This window comes from Pseudorasbora parva, chromosome 2 (assembly GCF_024679245.1).
Source record: "Pseudorasbora parva isolate DD20220531a chromosome 2, ASM2467924v1, whole genome shotgun sequence".
NCBI lineage: Eukaryota > Metazoa > Chordata > Actinopteri > Cypriniformes > Gobionidae > Pseudorasbora > Pseudorasbora parva.
In genome coordinates this window covers 26698434-26719626 of record NC_090173.1, presented here as the reverse complement: position 1 = coordinate 26719626, position 21193 = coordinate 26698434, and the positions used below count along the sequence as shown (strand labels likewise).

At 36.3% G+C, this 21193-nt stretch overlaps 1 protein-coding gene across 1 annotated transcript in view; it reads right to left on the bottom strand.

Annotated features, from left to right (window-relative positions):
- Positions 1 to 660: 660 nt before the first annotated feature.
- stat5a (signal transducer and activator of transcription 5a) overlaps positions 661 to 21193 on the bottom strand; it is a 122376-nt gene continuing 101843 nt past the window's right edge. Inside the window, exons 13-20 of the mRNA XM_067414058.1 lie at positions 19976 to 20068; positions 18365 to 18571; positions 11947 to 12041; positions 10178 to 10320; positions 7934 to 8089; positions 5131 to 5182; positions 4231 to 4335; positions 661 to 1064 (exon numbers count right to left, since the gene is read on the bottom strand). Of these exons, the coding sequence (XP_067270159.1) occupies positions 941 to 1064; positions 4231 to 4335; positions 5131 to 5182; positions 7934 to 8089; positions 10178 to 10320; positions 11947 to 12041; positions 18365 to 18571; positions 19976 to 20068 (975 nt within the window). The 3' untranslated portion in view covers positions 661 to 940. The remainder of the gene's footprint in view (positions 1065 to 4230; positions 4336 to 5130; positions 5183 to 7933; positions 8090 to 10177; positions 10321 to 11946; positions 12042 to 18364; positions 18572 to 19975; positions 20069 to 21193) is intronic.

The following is a 21193-nucleotide window of genomic DNA, read 5'->3' as shown; positions in this document are numbered from 1 at the left end:
AAGCATGAGAACAGATGAGGTCATCACCTGTTGCTTTGGGGGGAGAGAGAGAGAGAGAGAGAGAGAGAGAGAGAGAGAGAGAGAGAGACATGGTGATGGCCTGTGTAGTGTAGTGTGAGCCGAGATGGTCAGCTGACCTCTCTCTCCTCAGTGTGTTTCCATCATTTTTTTGTGGGAAGGATGAGAGCGGGTGTGTGTGCATTTCCCACATGTGCCTTGGTTTCAGTGATGCGAGTGACAGGTTGTGCTACTGGTTTGGATGCGGGTGTAACACGGTTCAGATTAAACACAGATGGTGAGGGGATGATGAGACGCATTCAGTCTGTCGGTGCTCATGTAGGTGCACCGAACAGCTTTGTAACCTAAACACTCTTTAGTGTACAGAAGCAATACATTGCAATTGCCATGGTAACAACTGTCGTCTGCAAGAAAGCATTTGTTTAAGAGTGCAAAGGATAATATGCATTTACTGTAGATGCAATAGATATCTGCACCAACATAAAAGGACAACCATAAAACAGTTTGGGAAAAAAAAGGAAAATGTTTCTTACAGTAGTACATATGGGTTTCTGGGTTTCACAGACTTGTTTTGTGAAAAGTCGATTTTTGAAAAAAACAACAACAACGACAACACGCACAAAGGAAAAGAGATAACATGCATCTCTCTCTTTTTTTCTACAATACTGTTTGGTGGTATTTTATTAGAGGAAGGCTCATAGTATCATTTTTGTCTTCCATTAGCTCCTTTTTCTTTTATAGAAACAAGGGATAGAGAAAATAAAAGGTATGATGATAGGAAAAACATGAGATAAAAAGAACCGAAAGTCATAAAGACCCACACTGAGAAAGAAATGAGGAAAATACACTAAGAGGAGAAGAAAATGTGATTTAAAAAATCATTATTTAGCGAGAGAAGTCACAGAAGACGAAGGTCAAGAGGTCATGACTGCTGGCCACTCCACTGGCCCTCCATCGGTCGACGGAGCAGTTCCTCTACATGCCTCGCTACATCCATGGTGTCGTCCAGATCGAAATCGCCGTCAGGATCTAGCATAGGGTCAACACTGAGAGGGAGAGAGGGACAATCTTGGTAACTTGCACACAATTCTATAGTATACAACACATGTAAAAAATAAATGATATTAAATATTTACTATAATAATAGATGTTATTATCTAGTCCAGACATCAAAAGACATTTTCTGTGCCGGTTTTGAGAAAAAAAATGCAGAATTGCATTAAATGTTTTAAAGTGCTATAAATATAATATTGGAAGAAAAATATTAAGTGTAACACCTAACTATGATGGCATTATTTATATACTATTGCTGCTATTATACTGTTATAGTATTTAGTAATATTTTGAATAAGCTTTTTTTTTATAGAATTATAGTTTGTTTAATTTTTATTGCATTATTTTTTGATTTCAGCTTTAGTTTGAACAACTTTATTACTTAAACTTCAACTGCAACATTTATTTATTTTTCATCTAATATTTATATTTTATTTACATTTTTAATGTTTTAGTTAAAGTGCCCCATTATGCTTTTTTTTTGTTGGAAATTTCCTTTCAAGCAATGTGTTATACAGGTGTTTGTGAATGTAAAATGTCTGTAAAGTTTCAAAAATCTAAGTGCATGATAAATGTAGTCAAGCTTAGCATGTCTGTAATGATCCTATGGTCTTCATTGGCTGCCCATGAACGAGGTCTACTTTGACACGTCCTTAAACATTATAACTGAGGCCTAGAAGAATTTGGGCCATGTTATCAACATGTCGAGAAGGCGCTGTTTTCTGCTCTGAAAAAAACAAACAAATCCACTTTGCCTGCACTTCCAAAGGATTAAACCTACACTATCATCAATGCTCATATCACTGTGTATGTATGTGCTGAGAAAGCCTTTGCAGCTCAAATTCAGATATAGTAGGGTACGACGGGGCTAAAGGCACACCTTAAGAATAAAAATTGCTTTTCACTGCTCCAATAGTGTATGACTGCATACATTTTTTTTATATTGAGCATTTAGGGAGCAACGGATTTTGTGTAAATCTTTTTTGCTTCATATTCGGCAAAAAAGTATTTAGCAGTTCAAGTTCAAGTAACAAGTTCTCCCACTTAAAAAGATGAGAAAGGCCTGTAATTTCCACCATAGGTACACTTCAACTATGAGACATTGACGGATTTTTAAAGAATTTATTTGCAAATGATGGTGGAAATATGTATTTGTTATAAGTATCTGTTTATATATGCATAAATATGCATAAAAAAAGATTTGGTCAATAAAATAAGTTAATCTCATAAACCCTTTGTTGGCAATGACAGAGGTCAAATGTTGCTGTTAGTTTGGCCCATTCCTCCATATAGATTTCCTCTAGGGCAGTGATGTTTTGGGGCAACACGGATTTTCAACTCCCTCCAAAGATTTTCTATGGGGTTGAGGTCTGGAGACTGGCTAGGCCAGGACCTTGAAATACTTCTTACGAAGCCACTTCTTCGTTGCCCAGGCGGTGTGTTTTGGATCATTGTCATGCTGAAAGGATTGCTGATGAAAGGAGGTTTTTACTCAAAATCTCATGATGCATGGCCTCATTCATTCTTTCCTTTACACGGATCAGTATGTGCAGGTACGGTGCAACTCAGCATTCTCCAAACACGACAAGTTGGCACTGCAGGATTAGAGTACCTAGCGGCATAGTGCGTTACCGATGATAGCCTTTGTTACTTTGGTCCCAGCTCCTGTAGGTCATTCAATAGGTCCCCCCGTGGGGTTCTGGGATTTTTGCTCACCGTTCTTGTGATCATTTTGACCCCATGGGGTGAGATCTTGCGTGGAGCCCCAGATTGAGGGCGATTATCAGTGATCTTGTATGTCTTCCATTTTCTAATAATTGCTCCCACAGTTGATTTCTTCACACCAAGCTGCTTACCTATTGCAGATTCAGTCATCCCAGCCTGGTGCAGGTCTACAAACTACACGTTTCTGACATCCTTTGACGGCTCTTTGATCCTGGCCATAGTGGAGTTCGGAGTCTGACTGTTTGAGATTGTGGACAGGTGTCTTTTATACCAATAACAAGTTCAAACAGGGGACATTAATACAGGTAACGAGTGGAGGACAGAGGAGCCACTTAAAAAGCAGTTACAGGTCTGTAAGAGGCAGACATCTTGTTTTTTTTTTAGGTGACCAAATACTTATTATCCACCATAATTTGCAAATAAATTCTTTAAAAATCAGACAATGTGATTTTCTGGATTTTTGTGGATTTGGGAATTATATATTATTTGCAGTTTAATAATATATAATTATTAAACTGCAAATTATTAACCCCTCCTCAAAAAACAAATAAAACGTTGGTCGCCACAATGATCAAGTCATGGTTACGGCCTTGCTAGAAACAAAATACGTACATAATCTAATAATCAAAACTCAATCTCAAATCTAAAATAACTAAGTCATTTCAAAGTTTTTTGTCTTCCCATGCCATCTTTAAATAATTTTCCAATTATCATATATTAAAAATCTATATGACAGATAAAATAATTGTATTTGCTGCATTCTCGTTTTCTGCAACGTTTTAGCAAAAGTATCTGCTTTTCTGCTCACCGTGTTTCTGCTACTGTTGTTAAAATAACCGAGTCATCTGCAGCTCAGTGTGGCGCTTTACATCTTTAGAATAGATAGAACAAATGCGCACAAAGCTGAAAGGGCTTAAAACCAGTGCGTTTGGCTCTAGATACATATATTTGAGGATGTATCGCTGTAGATCATTACTGTAAATGACCCTGAGCGTTCATGGTGTGAACTGCTCTGTTGTTTTGCACTGCTCACTTTAAACTGTAGAAACTGAAAAATTGCGCAATTAAGTCCCACACTCCAGATGGAACCAAGCCCCCATTTGAAGACCACTACGGTAGACCAATCACAACAGACTAGACCATCTGACCAATCAGAGCAGAGCAGTCTCTTGGAGAGGAGGGGTTTAGAGAGACTGAATTCTTTGTTGAACCATTTCAGACACTGTGAAAAAATATGTGAATATTATGCAGTTTATATAATGAGAGAGCTTTTTAATTTTTTTTTTATTTAATTTCTTTACCTTGGATACATGTAAACCTATTGTACGAGACCTATGCTTTAAAGTAGCATAATAGGGGCACATTAACAATAACAACACTGATGTAGAAACATACAGGCTGGCAGAAACACTCATATATCTGTGCACTACTCACATGGGAGGATAGAGTCCATAAGTATGTTGGGGATTGACAGCTGGAGATGCCGCATGGTCCATGTAGTTGGGGTTTGCCGCAGGGTCAGGGTTAGGTGTCGCAAACCTGCGTCAACAAAAACACGCGCACACAAATTGTCACCTGTTATTTTAGTATTATTTATTTATATACTATTATTGTATTTATTCTTATTTTGAATTAATATTTTGTTTTTATATTTTCAGTTTTAGTAATTTTGTTTTGTGTTTGTCAATTTTATTACGTTTTAGTTTTCAGTTAGTTGCAACATTAGTAATGTTTTAATATTTATATATTGTTTTTCATCCAATATTGAGAAACAAATCTTAACGAGTACAGTTTCCCGTAACATTTCCAGTCATTTTTCTACTCTGTTCCTCAATAAAATGTCAGAAAGCTCCAGAAATAATTCAAAAGACACTTATTCTATCCAGCTCTAGTTCACAGCTTGCTACACACTCCAGTTGAGTGCTAGCGGTCAGAGGGTAACCCTTGTAAAAATAAAGAGCTTGTTTATTAAATCACTTCCTTAGAATGCTAATGAGAAGAACTGAACTCTTATCAGTGTCTGATGGTGTATAACTCCCTGCTGAATTTGACGGAAGTGGAAGATTTGTTAACAAGGCAGACGGGGTCGTCCACCTAATACTGCTAATGAGACTAACAGAGCTAAGTATATTCTGAAGAGTGGAATGACAGCAGAGTCTCAAGTATCCGTGGCAACCCGTAACTGCCCGCTGAGCCAGGCCAGCGCTACTGTGTAAGTGTACAGTTAGGTTTACCGCTCTGAGATGACAGGTTAGCTCCTGAATATCAGAGATTTAAAGATCTGTACTGAGAGGTCAGAAAAACACAGACACAGAGGTGTGTATGTGTACTTACTCTGGCACTACTTGTTTGATCTGCGGTTTGACGTATCCGTCCACAGCTTTAGCTAGAGAAGTGGGAAAGATAAACAGATTATTTCTAAACCATAACACAACACTGGCTCACTGCTATGTACACATGAATAAACGTGAATGAGAACAAGCAGAGACAAACAGTAGATTACCAAGAGTGATAAACTTAACTCAACACATACACACACACACAGACACACACACACACACACACACACACACACACACACACACACACACACACACACACACACACACACACACACACACACACACACACACACACACACACACACACACACACACATGTTGGTCTATGTGGTTTACAGGGACTCTCCATAGGCGTAATGGTTTTTATACCGTACAAACCGTATTTTCTATCCCCTTACACTGCCCCTGCCCCTAAACCTACCCATCACAGGAAACATTCTGCATTTTTACTTTCTCTAGAAAACATCATTTAGTATGTTTTTAAGGCCATTTGAATTATGAGGACATTTGATATGTCCTCATAAACCACATTTATAGTGTAATACCAGTGTAATACCCATGTAGTTATACAAATTTGTGTCCTCATAAACCACATAAACAGGCTCACACACACACACACACACGTCTGGTTCACTATCTTTGTGGGGACTCTCCATAGGCGTAATGGTTTTTATACTGTACAAACTGTATTTTCTATCCCCCTACACTGCCCCTGCCCCGAAACCTACCCATCACAGGAAACATTCTGCATTTTTACTTTCTCAAAAAAACATCCTTTATGATTTATAAGCCTTTTGAAAATTGGTGACCGCTGGCTGGTTCCCACAATGTAGGTAATCTCAGGTTTTACTATCCTTATGGGGATTACAATGTAATTTAAACAAGGGCGCGCACACACACACACACACACACACACACACACACACACACACACACACACACACACACACACACACAATAATGATTTTACTGGCTATATAAAATTAAGCAACAGTGCGCATATTGTAAGGATTTCTTTGGTTTTTTAATTACTTACATCTTTTCAACTATTTTACACACAAAACATGCACACAACATGCAAAACGTCACACATCTCTTGCAAAAGCAAAACTTGAACTCTTCTAAAAATTGTGTTTTTGTACAGTAACTAACTACACACAAACCATCAAATGATTAGCCATATACACACTGAACTACACATGGATGTGAAACATGTTAAACACATACTATCTTATATATTTTGTTCAGTGTAAAGTAGAGTTTGTTTTAATAGAAAGTTTACTATTGTGAAGCTGATTTGAAACTGTCTGTATTGTATGAAGTGGTATAAAAATAAAGGTGACTTAACTTGTATGCATATTCAGTATATATGTTACGCAATAAACATAAATGCAAGGGTGATCAACCTAAGTGATCAAATTAGGTATATTTACACTATAAACATATGTTTTAAGACTATACACAGACTATAAACTCTCAAAACAATGAGTTTTGATTTCAATCAATTTATGTATAAGTGTTTCACAAATGATCATTAGATGTAGCTGATGTTTAAATGAGTGTGCCATTAGTGTTTCCCAAATTTAGCACAAGGGCCCAGTTTCACAGGCAGGGTTTAGATTAAGTCAGGATTAGGAATTGGTTCAATTAGGGAATTTAAGTAGCTAATATAAATGTGCACTAGAAAGAAAAAAAACATTACTGTTGCGCATCTCAAAACATAGGCAGTGACATATTTTAAGGTATATGAGTGCAAGTTGCTTAAGTTAAACATGCATTTTCAAGTGCTATTTTACTTTTAGCATGTAACCTATTAAACAAAACCTGTAATATGAATATGTTTCCTAAAGACTGCATCATTATACTCATTTCACAGTCCTTCCTTGTCTTGTGATTTGTGAGTATAAAGGTGTTAAGACGGGTGTTTTAATGGTATCTCTGATTTAAACTCGCAAAACAGTAGTGTTATGTTTGTATTGTCAAGTTGGTAAATTGATTTCATTAATCATTTTATCCTGTCCTATTAAATAAATATTTTCAAAAATCTCAACTCTTGAATGGTAAACATATTTTTATGTTTTTGAAAGAATTATCACCATGTTATTTGTATATTATGGTTCATATTATTTGCTAGAAAATACAGTAAAACATTTTGGTAACACTTTACAATAAGGTTTCATTAGCTAACATTAGTCAATGTATTAACTAACATGAACTAACCATACGCAGTACACCTGTTAGTGTATTTGTTCATCTTTGTTAACGTTAGTTAATAAAAATACAGCTGTTCATGGTTTGTTCATGTTAGTTCACAGTGCATTAACTAATGTTAACAAGATTTTAAGTATTAGTAAATGTTGAAAGGAACATTAACAAAGATAAATCAATTCTTTATATGTGAAGTTCATTATCAGTTAATGTTAACTAATGAATCTTATTGTAAAGTATTACCAACATATCTTGCTGAAAACAGAAAAACAATTGTGCTGCTTAATATTTTTGTAAAAACATGATACATTGTTTTCAGGATTCTTTGATGAACAGAAAGATCAAAAGAACAGCATTTATTTGAAATTGAATAAATTTCATAGTCACTTGTGATCAGTTTAACGGTGCTGAATAAAAGTATTTATAGTATATAATATATTTATATATTAAGTATATTTTGAATAAAGTAATTATTTGGCCAAACCTTTGAACAGCATGTATAAATGATGTATAAATAAATAGTTATCAGTAATGTCAAAAAGGATGAACTTTCACATTTTATAAAAAATTCTGAAGATCATGCTTACACAGTGGAGGGGTGTAGTATTTGGAGAAGACCTCATCTTTGGGCCGGTCAGGATAGAGGAACAGGAGATGATTCAGGTCACTGATGCGATCTGCCAGGGAGCGGATAGAGAAGTCTTTGGTTGTGTATGGCATGAGGTTCCAGACCATCCTTTCCCCTGTGAAAAACACAAATACTCGTAGAAGCTTTGAAATAGTTTTAAGGGCATTTAAAGCCCCTGCATGGGATTTTTAGGAATACAGAACATAAAGGTCCCTATCATACAGCCGGCGTAATGTGACACCACATTGTGCAAGTGTTTTTTGCTAGTTTCAGCCCGACACAGTTATCACGTCCAGCACCACGTTGTTTAAACCAAGGGTTTTCAAACCTGTCCTGGAGGACCCCCAGCCCTGCACATCTTGTATGTCTCCCATATTTGACACACACTTAGGGTCTTGTCGTCTCTAATGATGAACTCATGAGTTGAATCAGGTGTGTAAGATGAGAGATACAAACAAAATGTGAAGTGCTGGGGTCCTCTAGCGTGCTGGTCTAAAAAAGGGGTGTGTTCAGGCCAAGTGTGCCACACAAGTCTTGAAAAAGCTAAAGCGTCTCGATCTTTGATACTATTGAAATAATCAAAGATATTTGATTTTTTAATAGAACAAAGACATTTGCTTTACTGTTTTCAACCCCATCTCTCTTATCAGAAGGGCCATTTGGAATTCCTAAAGACAAAGAGATTTTGAAGGCCTGTAGGCCAAATGTGTCACACCTTTAGTACAGTGGGGCGAGTTTGGTCTGATTGGTCAGTTTGAATGCCTCATGTTTGGGTTTCAGTCACAAGGTCAAGAAATTGATAAAAGAAGATTGTAACTTTTGCTCTGTCTTTTTTATTCTCTAGCTCTCTCTTATCTTAGGGCCTTCTCTTTGGCTCTTCTCTTTCTCTCTCTCTCTCTCTCTCTCTCTCTCTCTCTCTCTCTCTCTCTCTCTCTCTCTCTGGTAACATTCTATACATGCTGGGTACAAAGTTATCATCTCATATATCTATTTTGTAACTATAATAAACTAACTGTTTATTTCACACCAACATAATGAGTTGCTCTGCAGTAAACTGTACTAAGAGATACTGTGGTCCTGAGGTCACTACTGCACAGACACAGATCCCAAATCAGTGCTAGATGTCAGCGCCATGTTCAGACATTGGCTGTTTCACTTTTCTACAATAGAAGATAGTGAAGGGGCGTTGTCCATCTTTTTTTTTACAGACTATGGTTCAGGCGCATTGCTGGCGTGTTGCTATTTTGACTATGCCATTAACCAACAAAACCTGGTCTAAAATCAATAGCGCAGTAGCCTAGAAATCTAGACGCATCCTAGCGGCAGCAAATCTTATTTGCCGCAAGTGTCGTCTAGCAACACTCTGTTGGCTTGTGAGCTGGAAAAACCAAACGCTGGTCAGGCCAATCACATCATGTATAGAGTCGGTGGGCGGGCTTAACATAATGAATGAGTTGCGTATGTTCTGCGTGCTTCTTGTAAACAAAGAAGTTGGCTAACGGCGATCTTTCGAATTGGCTTTGGCTGCGACTCTGGAAGACTTGGAGTGTAGCTTTTTTTTGGAGAAAAGAACAAAGAACGGCAATGAAGTCATTCTTAAGAAGGGAAGATGTGTTCAGAGTTTTGCCGACCGGATACGGCAAAAGTTTAATCTGTCAACTAGCTCCGCTTCACCTTCATTGCTCTGGTTGGTTGTAGCGCTATCCTATTGCGTGCAGAGGGAGTTTGAAAGACAACTTCAGATTGAGCCGTGTCAATGGTGAGTTTCCAGACCAAACATCTTGATGAGGGTCTGGCTTGTCAGGCTAATAGCACAGTATTTTTTTTTTTAGTTATTTAAAGAGCGCATTAGTAATATGCATAGGCAGGTGAACAACGTGCATACACTCTTATTACACAAACAGGGAAACGCAGCAGCACACTAACATTTTTTTTTTAATTTTGTTCCTCAAAAAACCTTTCAATGATCAAGTCTTAAAAGAACCATTTTTTATCAGAGTGAATAGCATTTCAAAAAATCTAAAGAACATTTTCTACTAAAAATAATCTTTTGTTGAATGGAAAAATGGATGAATGGAGGCTAAAGGTTCTTCATGAAACCACAAACCAGTGATGCCAATACATTTTAAGAGTGTATTATAAATCAGAATATTATAAAGTGCAATTAAGTCACAGCAGTGGAGGAGCAAAGTAATTATTCTACCTGCTTTGTTAGGGTTCTCTGCCACCCAGGCTATAGTGATGCCACCGATTTCCGAGTCACTGAAGCGCAACAGGAAGGTTCCGTTGGGTTTGGACATCAGCATGTCCTGAGCTTGCTGTTTATTCACAAAGCCAAGAATTGCTCTGGGAAGTACAAGCACACAAACACATGTGAACACAAATTTATGCAGAAAAGAGTGTTTGCACACAGAGAGGCAAATGTTGTTATCTGTTATCATGTGTGTACCCTTCAGTTTTATCATTATTTGTATAAAAAAAGATTACAAGTTATGCGTGACAGGGACAGGAAAAAGATAAGAAAATAAAAGAGAGCAAGCAACCCACAAGGGTTCTCTATCTTACTCCTTTGTTAATCCATCCATGGTTTAATGGCTTAATGTATTATCTTAACCAGCACAATCTATCAATCAGCTTCCATGGCAAAGAAGCAACTTCATAATGAATATATCCATTATATATCAATCAAAAAGAATCAGAATACAACAGAAATGTGATACATTATGACAGGGGTGTCCAAACTCTAGAGGTACTAGAGGGCCAACATGTCCTTCAGAGTTTAGCTCTAACTTGCCCCAACACACCTGCCTGGAAGATTCTAGTATGCATTGTAAGACCTTGATTAACTGGTTCAGATGTGTTTACATGGGGCCGGGGCTAAACTCTGCAGGACATTGGCCCTCTACTAGCAGGAGTGGACACCCCTGCATTATGATCAGTCGTTGGGTAAATTACTCTAAAAAAGTAATTCATTATTAGCTACTGATTACATCTTCAACAGTGTACTAAGATTACTGTACCAATTACTCTCTCTCTCTCTCTTCCTCTTCTCTCTCTCCTCTCTCTCTCTCCTCTCTCTCTCTCTCTCTCTTCTCTCTCTCTCTCTCTCTCTCTCTCTCTCTCTTCTCTCTCTCTCTCTCTCTCTCTCTCTCTCTCTCTCTCTCTCTCTCTCTCTCTCTCTCTCTCTCTCTCTCTCTCTCTCTCTCTCTCTCTCTCTCTCTCTCTCTCTCTCTCTCTCTCTCAGAAGTATTCCAGAAGTATTACTTGTTACAAATTACTTTCTAAATCCATATCAACCTTGACAGTAGTTTAACAATAAGGATAGACATGAAACAGATATTTTAATTCTATCAAATAAATAATATAAAATTGCATAAATTATTCTAGAAACGACCAAAGTATTTAAAGGGAGAAGGTTATATTAAAAACATAAACAAAAACAAAAAATACATTTGAAGATTAAATGTTAAATGTGGATCTTAAATGATTATATCATAGTCAGTATTGAATGCAATTAAATCAGAAGTAACTGTAATTCATTTACAGAAACTTTAAGGGAACGTTTAAGGGAATTACACTAATGCATTACACCTAACACTGATTATGACTATTTTCCAGTAGCGCAGCCAGGTAAAGCATAAGCAACCAATTTATATTTCAATAATTTATATATTTGTTTTATTTCATCCAAAAATCATAAATAATTGTGGCATTTGTCAATTGCCATAGAAAGTCAGATTATGAAAACAAATGCCACTGTTATTGCTGGGTCAGACAGTGTAAACGGCACCATTCTCAGTTGAGTGTGAGAGATTAGGAGAAGCAGCATTTATCTTTTTTCTGTCTGTTTGTTCACTGATTGAGCAGCAACAATGAGGTTTTACACATGGATGAATTGTTATCATTAACATTAAATCTGTAGGAGTGGGATGTTCATATTTCTTTCGTGTTCTCACAGAAGTCAGTTCTTACCCATCATTCCAGTGAGGCTTCAGATGTTTTTTAGTAAGTTCCATGACACCATCAAACCACTGCCAAAATGTGAAGTTCCTGCCTGGTAAACTCTCCTACAGTGACAAGAAGCAAATCGTTTTCATTTATTAGCTTGATATATTCTTTATATACTCTTCTTATATAGTTCAAACAACATATAACTTCTGGGGAACAAAAAATAAAGCATCTCAATGATCTCAATACAAAACTTAAAAAACAAAAAAAAAACAAAAAAACATAATTTAGTTTTTTTTTTTTTTTTAGGTCTAACAGGCCTAAAATTATCTTTTTATTTATTTATTTATTTATTTTGTGGTTCAGTCCGTTTTGACCTCTTTTCCACATGAACTGGGGCATGAATAATTTATATGATTTCATTGTTTTACCATTTGCCAGCTTGCCAGAGCATGGTTTACATTGCTTTTGCTGATTTTGTCACATTTAATAACTTGAGAAACATAAGATTAAAATAATTGGAACATTTTGCATAGAGCTGATACAACTTAGTTACTAGTTGTATCAGCTCTATGTATCAGCTCCATGATTTAAAATGTACAATCATATTAATATGATTGTGTAAACATATTATATATATATATATATATATATATATATATATATATATATATATATATATATATATATATACATATACATATATATATATATATATATATATATATATATATATATATATATATATATATATATATACACACACACATATACACATATATATATATATATATATATATATATATATATATATATATATATATATATATATATACACACACACACACATACACATATATATATGTTTACACAATCATATTAATATGATTGTAGATTTTAAATCATGTCATCTGAACATATTAAAGGGACAATTCACCTAAATATGGCAACTATGGCATCATTTACTCGTCCTTGTGTGGTTCCAAACTAGACATTCTCTCTTGGCACATAAGATACTTTGAAAAATATCTCTGTCCCATTCTTCAAAATGTCTTAATTTGTGTTCCACAGAGGAAGACAATGTATACAGGTTTGGAATGTCATGAGGGTAAGTTTACTTACAATGTTAACTTAAAACAATAATTGAACATAAAAAAATTAAAAAAGCCATGCAAACTGTTTTTTGTTTTGTTTTGTTGTTGTAAGATTACATCTATGGAGTGTATAGATCCAGTGTTAAATAAGACATGCTGGCAAGTTGTAAACTAGAACCTCTTTAAAGCATGTATGAAGCTTGTTTCCTCACAGAAGCTGAACATATGAAAGAATTTAAAAACAAAATATCTGCTGAATCTCTGTTACGTGTTCCTCACAAGTGATGTGTTCGTTGGAAATGGACAAAGAGTTGACATGAATCAGACAATAAACATCTAGAAGTGTGTGTGCTACTGTGAATGTTCAGGGTTTATGAAACGCAGACATGACTGCCTAAATCAGAGCATGGTCCTCTGCCTCATGTTCATTCTGTTTTTAATCAGTGATCCACAAGCAAAGTCACATTACTGAAGACAAGAAGCGTCTGTCTCTTTGTCCGTTTCACTTCAATCACTATTTCTTAGAACATGGTGTCCCATGTCCTGGCTGCTTAAGCAGGTAGCATGGCAGACCACGAGACACACCAACACACGTATACACTGATGTCTCTTAAACACGAACAATGGATTTTAGAATCTAATTATCAATCCACTGAACATGCCAAACCTGCCAAATGTGGCATCCAGAAAACTGTGCTAAGGCGAGTGAGGGGATAGAGAAGGGGAGGTGGAGACAAATCCATAGCCGGAGAAATGTAGCTTATTTGATCAAAAAATGAGCTAATCACTTTTGAGTATTTCAATTTCAGCAGTTAGAGTTTTGAGAAAACAATACATCAGAGAAAAGGCTAGCCTCATTTGATAATCTAAATTATGTAGAGTACAGGTATTGAACATTTGATCTCCAGCAAATTTACCAAGATGTCATTCGAGGAGCAGCTACAAATTAAAAATGAAGGAAGACGCCATGCCCAAATTTGATATATGCCACCGCTATCAGGTTTACTAAATGGCAGAATGTGCTCTTTTAACACAGACATTTAAGAGGACAGAAGGATGGATGAAATTAATGTGTCATTTTCTTTTCTCTCTTTTCATCATTTCTATATATAAAAAAGGATCCCTAGACAGTTAAAAATAGTGTGCTTCTTCGATTTTAAAATCCAGGAGCCTCCACTGGTAACAGGACAGATGCCGTAGCTGTCAGTCATGTTGCATGGCGTGTTTATTTTGGGGGTGGAGCAATGAAGGGAGGGGTATTTTTCTTTTGGCTAAGGTATGTTTGTTTGGGTGTTGATTTCAAATATCAACAGTGTCGCTTACTGCACCTTTAACATTAGTTAACTTCATTAGTTAACAAGAACGAACAATGAAAATGCTTCTAAATCATTTATTTATCTTAGTTTAAAGGTGCAGTATGTAAAATTGACAGCTAATGTTTACTGCAGTCCAAATTCAAAATAGTGGTGAGTTTTTTGCCCGCCCCTTCCTCGTCAGACTCAATGCTCACACGGGTTGCAAAGTGCCATTGAGGACACACATCAGGAACAAGTGCAATTGATAATGGAAGCCTTAAGCTTTAAGTTGAATAGCTGATTTATCTGTGTTTTTACATGTCTCTGGACATAGAGCTTTTAAGATGGATGCAGAGGCTTTTTAGGTCAGGTCGAGTCTGCGATCTCGGACCCAGTTTATTTGCTGACCATTTGCTGAAGACTGCGGCTTCAATATGCTGTGTTTTCCACTATTTGCCAACCGTAGGCGTCAAAATACTGTTGGGTAAATTGGCAGTTGGCAGGATCACACAGACCAAAACAAAAACAGATATTCTGACACGGGATGCACATTTCAGAGTAGAATAACTGTACAAATGCTTTAGCATTGCTTTTCAGAGAAACAACTATGTGAACTTAGCATGTTTCCTAACTACCTGCAAACATATTATGGTATTTCTGTTAAAGTGAAAGAAAAAAAAACACATACACCTTGTCTATGTCTATGGTAGTGATCAAATAGAGTGCCGAAGTCATGTCGTCACTTTGTAGGCCAACCCGGAAGTTAGCGGCGCATGGGTTCCCTCGATCAAAAGCCTATGCATTTTCCCCATTGACTTTTGGACAATCGCAAAAAATAAGATCTGTGTTCAACAAAGAGTTATGACCCTTACACCTTTTGTCTATCAAGATAATCTTTACAAGTGAATCCAACATGTATACCGTTTGAAGCCTAAATAAAGCCGTCAGATATAAAATGCTAACGGTAGGCTATAAACGGACTACAGCACACAGTCGCGGATCTACGTCATCGTCAAGCTTCCTCAAACTTTATTTAAAAAACACGTTCGCTCATTATGATCTGCGCTGTGTATGAATGTATTTTTTTACAGTCTATGGTATGAACACTTAATGAGAAATATTGCCCATTCGTTTTTTCCAAAAATGTTAGAAACTAATTGGGTTTATGTGTGCCGATCTGAGATTTGTTTTCTCGGTTGTTAATGTTTTATTTATTATTTTGTTATTTTATATAAAGCTTAATATTATTGTCTTTATGCCACATCATCGTGCCCCAAATAGACTTTAAAGAGTCTTTTGAAGAATCTTTCACTGTATTGTGTTTGATTGTATGTTTGCATACCATTTGTTAATTCGCCAGAATAAAAGTGCTTTTACCACCTCCGAAGCACTGACGACGTAAGCTAGCCGTATCAATTTACAATCGTATGTCCTTTTTCTTAGACGACTGATCATATATCGAGGAGAGAACCACTATAAATCTGGACATGTAGAACAGCGCAGCTTTCATTCGACGACTTGTGCTTCCATCTCAGGACAAAACAAAACAGTACAGTCTCTCCACAGAAATGAAGAACTGGTAATCGGTTACCTTAATATCACAGATTTCTGTATATAACAATATTTGGAAACACCACTATTTGAAAGGACTAAATATATAACTATGTATATTAACTGAAAGGTAAACTTATAAGAACGTGAGGCTGAAACGCGGGATAGTTTTGTATTTTTATTAAACATTTACTTACAGAATTCAAGAGTGAATGAAACAAGGGCTGGTGAGATTTCCCGTTTGTCACGATGACGTCTAAAGTCCCGGCCAGGATGTAGTCCCTTTTAGCAACTTGTTAGCAACCGCCGTTTTTAAGACACAATAAAGTTTAAAAAAATCTCAAGCAGGTTAGAACTAGTATGTTTTATGTCATAGATCAAAACGTGAAAATATTTAGAGGCTTTGTTAACCACAGACCTTATTTCAGGCGATTTGGCAAAAACCCATTCAAAAAACCCATAGACTTTTGAGCGAGGGAACCGGAAGTGCTAAAATGCTAACTCACTTCCGCGTTTTGGCCTACAAAGTGACGTCAGAACTTCGGCACTCTATGTGGGTATCTGCAGGTTGGAGTAATGGCTGTGAAAAAAGCTAGAGGCATGGAGACAGGTCTTTATAATTGGTCTCGGCAAGAATTCGTTTCTGTTGAAGCACTTCTCCTTTCGGCATACCCATTACTGAACTGCAGCGATTTCAAATAACATTAATTACATTGTATTGTTTACATCACCAGGTGGCCATGGTGACTGTTAAAAAATGTGTGTCACTGAATCATTCATTCAAGAGATTCATTCAAAACGATTCATCCAGTAATGACCACAAGTATTTATGCGCGAGTCATTGAATCATTCATTCAAACTGTTTTATTTTTATTTTTATAATTCATTCAGATAAATGAACCATTTTAAATAAACTGCAGAAATTAACATTTTGTCAGAACCTCTAGTACATTGCATGGTATTTTGTTTACTACAAATCGAAAGAGAATCATGATCTCTGTTTGAAACAAAACAATTATGATTGTCAATTTATCTAGACATTTGCAGCTCTAATCCTAAACTAACAATGAACGATTTAATTCAACAAAAGTTAATAAATACTGTAAGAAATATATTGCTCATTGTTAGTAAATACATTAACTGATGTTAACTAACAATTTTATAAACATTAACTTTTGATTCAAAAAGTAATCAACTTATGTGTTTAACTTGATTCAAAAGTAAATCAACTTAAGTGTTTAATGCAAACCAAAGCCTTGCAGGAAAGCATCAATCATTTGCATGCTTTGAAGATTACTTGGTGTCTATCTGTGCAAGTGTGTGCATAGTAAGTATTGTATCAGTGAATAAATAACAATGCGTAAATAACCAAGGCCATAAACACAAATGATGCCTGAATTCCAAAGGCCTCTGTTGGGAACACTGCCCGTTTAATGTAGCAAATCAGCATGTGCCCATTTTCAAAGGCAGCCACAGCCTTAGGCCTGCCTGCACATTAAAAGTTCTCTGATCAAACCTCACTTCCTGAATAACCATTAACTACTGCAATGGGCGAGAAGTAATGTCAATCAGATCAGCTAACATGCTGCCCCGGGTTGGCGGATTGCCACATAAAATCAAGAAAATAAATTTAGGATGATGAGATACTAGTTTAGAATTAAACCATCTGTGAGAACATTGTTTCATAAGAGCAAACAGTGCTTTTGGGTAACAGGCAGCAGGTCATGGTCAACATTTGTCACAAAAGAACTGGCCATGTTGATTTTTGAAGCTCATATAAAGTTGTCAAAATGGTAATTTCATGAAAAATAGGAAAGTAAAAAAACTACTTGTATTCAAGAACAGCCAGACGGAGAGCAAATATATGCAGGGGTTTTAAGGTTTCGAGATGCAGGAAGTACGAGAGGGTTTCAAAAATAACATGGATGATAGGACAGGATCATTTAAAATTGCAACTTACATTTTGAACCCAATATTGGCAGCAAATTTGTCTATTTTTGCTTCACCAATAGTTCAAAAGTTTGGGAATTATTCATAGAAATAGTATTAATACATGATGTATTGAATGGAGCGACATTTAAGACAAAAAATATTTGCATATTTTTAAATAAATGAAATAATTCTGTTATTGATTTCTATCTGAACATTCATTCAACCATACAAAAATAGGCATTTTTTTTATATTTGTGGGGAAAAAATAAATATAAATATGTTGAACCCCAAGTGGATTTACACAAACTTGTGAAAGTCAAAAAGTACTTTGCCCCACTCTCCTCTACATATGACCTCACTAAACCAACAGCCAATTAGTCTTAATCTTGCATAGATTGTTGGCTGTTTATCTACTTATTTTTTCATGCTTTCTTTGATTAGGTATTTACTTCTATTTACTTTTTTCCTGGTATGGATGGACAAGGAAAAACAGATTTACAGAATAATTTTGACCTGCTAAACACAGTAATTCAGCCCAGTACCGTGGTTAAGAGTGAGTAGCGTATTTACCCTGTTAAACTGCGACCAGGTCATGGTCATGTTGCGGTAGTCTTCCGGGTTGACACCGGAGCTGCTGAAGGCTTTCTGAGCGAGGAAGACGAGATTCTCCTCGGACAGACCTCGATTTGACTGCACTTCTGCCTTGTACTTCATATTCAGAGCCTCACACAACTGCGGCCATAACACCTTGTCAGGCACAATAAAGGGCACCCGTCCCTGAGAGAGAATGAAACAATTAGGACCTTATCAAAATCTTTATTTAACATTTTTCAGTCTCATCAGGTGGGTTATCAGTGGGTCACAATCATTTAGGTTTTAAAACAAGGCGTATGATTATGTAGGGATGCAAATGTGCACAGTTCAGTTGAATCATAAAGTTTACCTTCTTTAGCCTCTTGTTGTTAAACTAAATGTAGATAGCAAACTGATATATATATATATATGGTTCAGTTCATTTTTGATGTTAGAATAGTGTACACTACAGTGTTAATACATGAAGTATATGTGAAACATTGTGTGTATGTGTGTGTATGCTGCTGATGTACTGTAAGTTGACAATTGCACTACATGGACAGAGTAAAGTTAAAGTTAAACTGCCTCTTTGTCATAATTACTGACTTTTAACTTATGACACTACACGATTGATTGAGGTCAATATAAAGACTCAATTAATCTCTAAATAAGTATTTTTTCTGTTATGAATGTGTGCTTGTTTAGATATTCAATAATACAAGTACAGAAAGCTAGATTGTAATATTTTTTGTTCACATAATCAATTCAGTTATGTTTTGAGTTATGAGTGGATTGGCTACCATGCATGTCTACAAAAACAAGCTCTAGATGACTTAAAATTGCACCTCACCAATGTCAAAATGAAACCTACGTCATTGGTTTTACGGTTGTTTTTCAGGAAAGGAACAGGGACATTTTAAGGCAATATATGTAACTCCTTCACTGTTTGATTTGAATCTAACTAATAAGTATCTAACATGTCCTGTATGCATGCCACTCACTGCTGCCTTGAAGAAAAATGTATTAGTGACTCGTGATGATCTGATACTGGACATCTCTTGCAAGACCTTTATGGAATAATATGGACACTTTTATTATGCATTTTAATTGTGCTTTTGTGTAGTTTGACAGCCACTGGTCACCTTTCACTCACTTTTCCTTTGAGTGAATGACAATGAGGGTGAGAAAATGATGACAGGATTTCCATTTATGGATGCACTGCACCTTTAAGGAGAACAACGGTACACTAAAGGGATGTTAGTCATATGCCATCAGCCAGCCAATCAACACCTACGCTATGAAACATGATGGTTTTGTTTGTTTGTTGTGGTGAGTTTGAGATCCTGGTGAGTGGGCGAGAAATTACATTACATGTGGTTTGAAAAATCAGTCTTGTGTGTTGTCAAGTCAGGGCTGATTTTTGGTGTTTAACATGGTTAAGTAATAGGATCCTTATATGTGGTCGCCACAGCGGCCTCATGAGCTTATTGCATGGACAGCCTCCCTGGTATTAAGTAAAGTACTTTGCTGAAGGCTAAAATAATGATGGCCTGAACTTTAACACAACACCACCCAACCAAAGATGCACTGATGTTATCAGGAACTAACCGGTTCAGCAAATGCATTGTCCCAAAGAACTGTGGCTGTAGCATTGTTGTCTTGACTTCCATGGACAATTACCACCACAGGCAAAGAGAGAGTCTGGGGGGAAATGTGTGGATGAGAAAAATGAATGAACCAAGTTGCAAATGACTTTATTATATATAATTACTTGAATAATGTTAATTGTACAATACCGTTCAAAGGTTTGGGGTCGGTAAGATTTTTTCTTTTGAACTGACCAAAAGTACAGTAAAAACTTTGGTAACACTTTAGAATACTGTTTCTTACTTAATGCATAACTAATAAAGAGTTACTGCAGTACTAATGAATAATTCTTCATTAACACTCAAGTCACTAATATTAACTACTAAGGAATGAGTGTTAACTAATCAATATGTAATAGCATTTTTCAATTGTGTTAAGTATCAATTAGTTAATCAGTAACTATTCAATTCAGTTATGCCTCCTTAAGAACTACTATTAAGTAACTACTAATTCAGCTTCACAAGGAATAACTATTAAGTAACTACTAATTAACAGTGATGCACAGTATCAGATCAAGGCCCTTTCTTCTTCTTTAGTACTAATGTTGTTAGATAATAAATGTACTACTGTTATGTGTACTATATGTAAATATTCATTTACATTCACTCGCAAATGTGCCGATTAATGTTGCTGTCTGTGTGTGTCCACGCTATAATGTTGCAGTTCTTGCAGCATTAAATCAGAGAAAACTATTCTAGTGAAAGAGTACACAGAGATTCATGAGTGCACATGCAGAGTGCACAAAATGTGAGCGCACACGCAATTTCTGTGAGTCCAGTTTTGTGCGAGAGAATGAATTGAGATTCCGCTTGTAAGCAGAGATTCGTTGCTTGTAAACTTGATGTGCTCTCGCGGTACAATATTAATAGACCCTTTTACTGTTTGTATACAATGATGACGTAGCAACGTATGCGCGCGCATTTTGGCAACAACCTGTGGCGAGAATCAGCAGCATGTCAAGCTACGTGAGCGGATTAAGCAACACAAACCGAGAAAGTTATTTTAAAAAGTTGACTTTATCAAATGGTATTCGGCTACCAGATCCGTGTACTATAGTGGAGTGGATAGAAGACGTTAGCAGATGGCCAGATATAACTTAGTGGTCGGATATATACGTATTTAGTTGAGAAACCGAGCGTGTAAGTTACACCCGAGACACGCATATAAATCAATGGATGC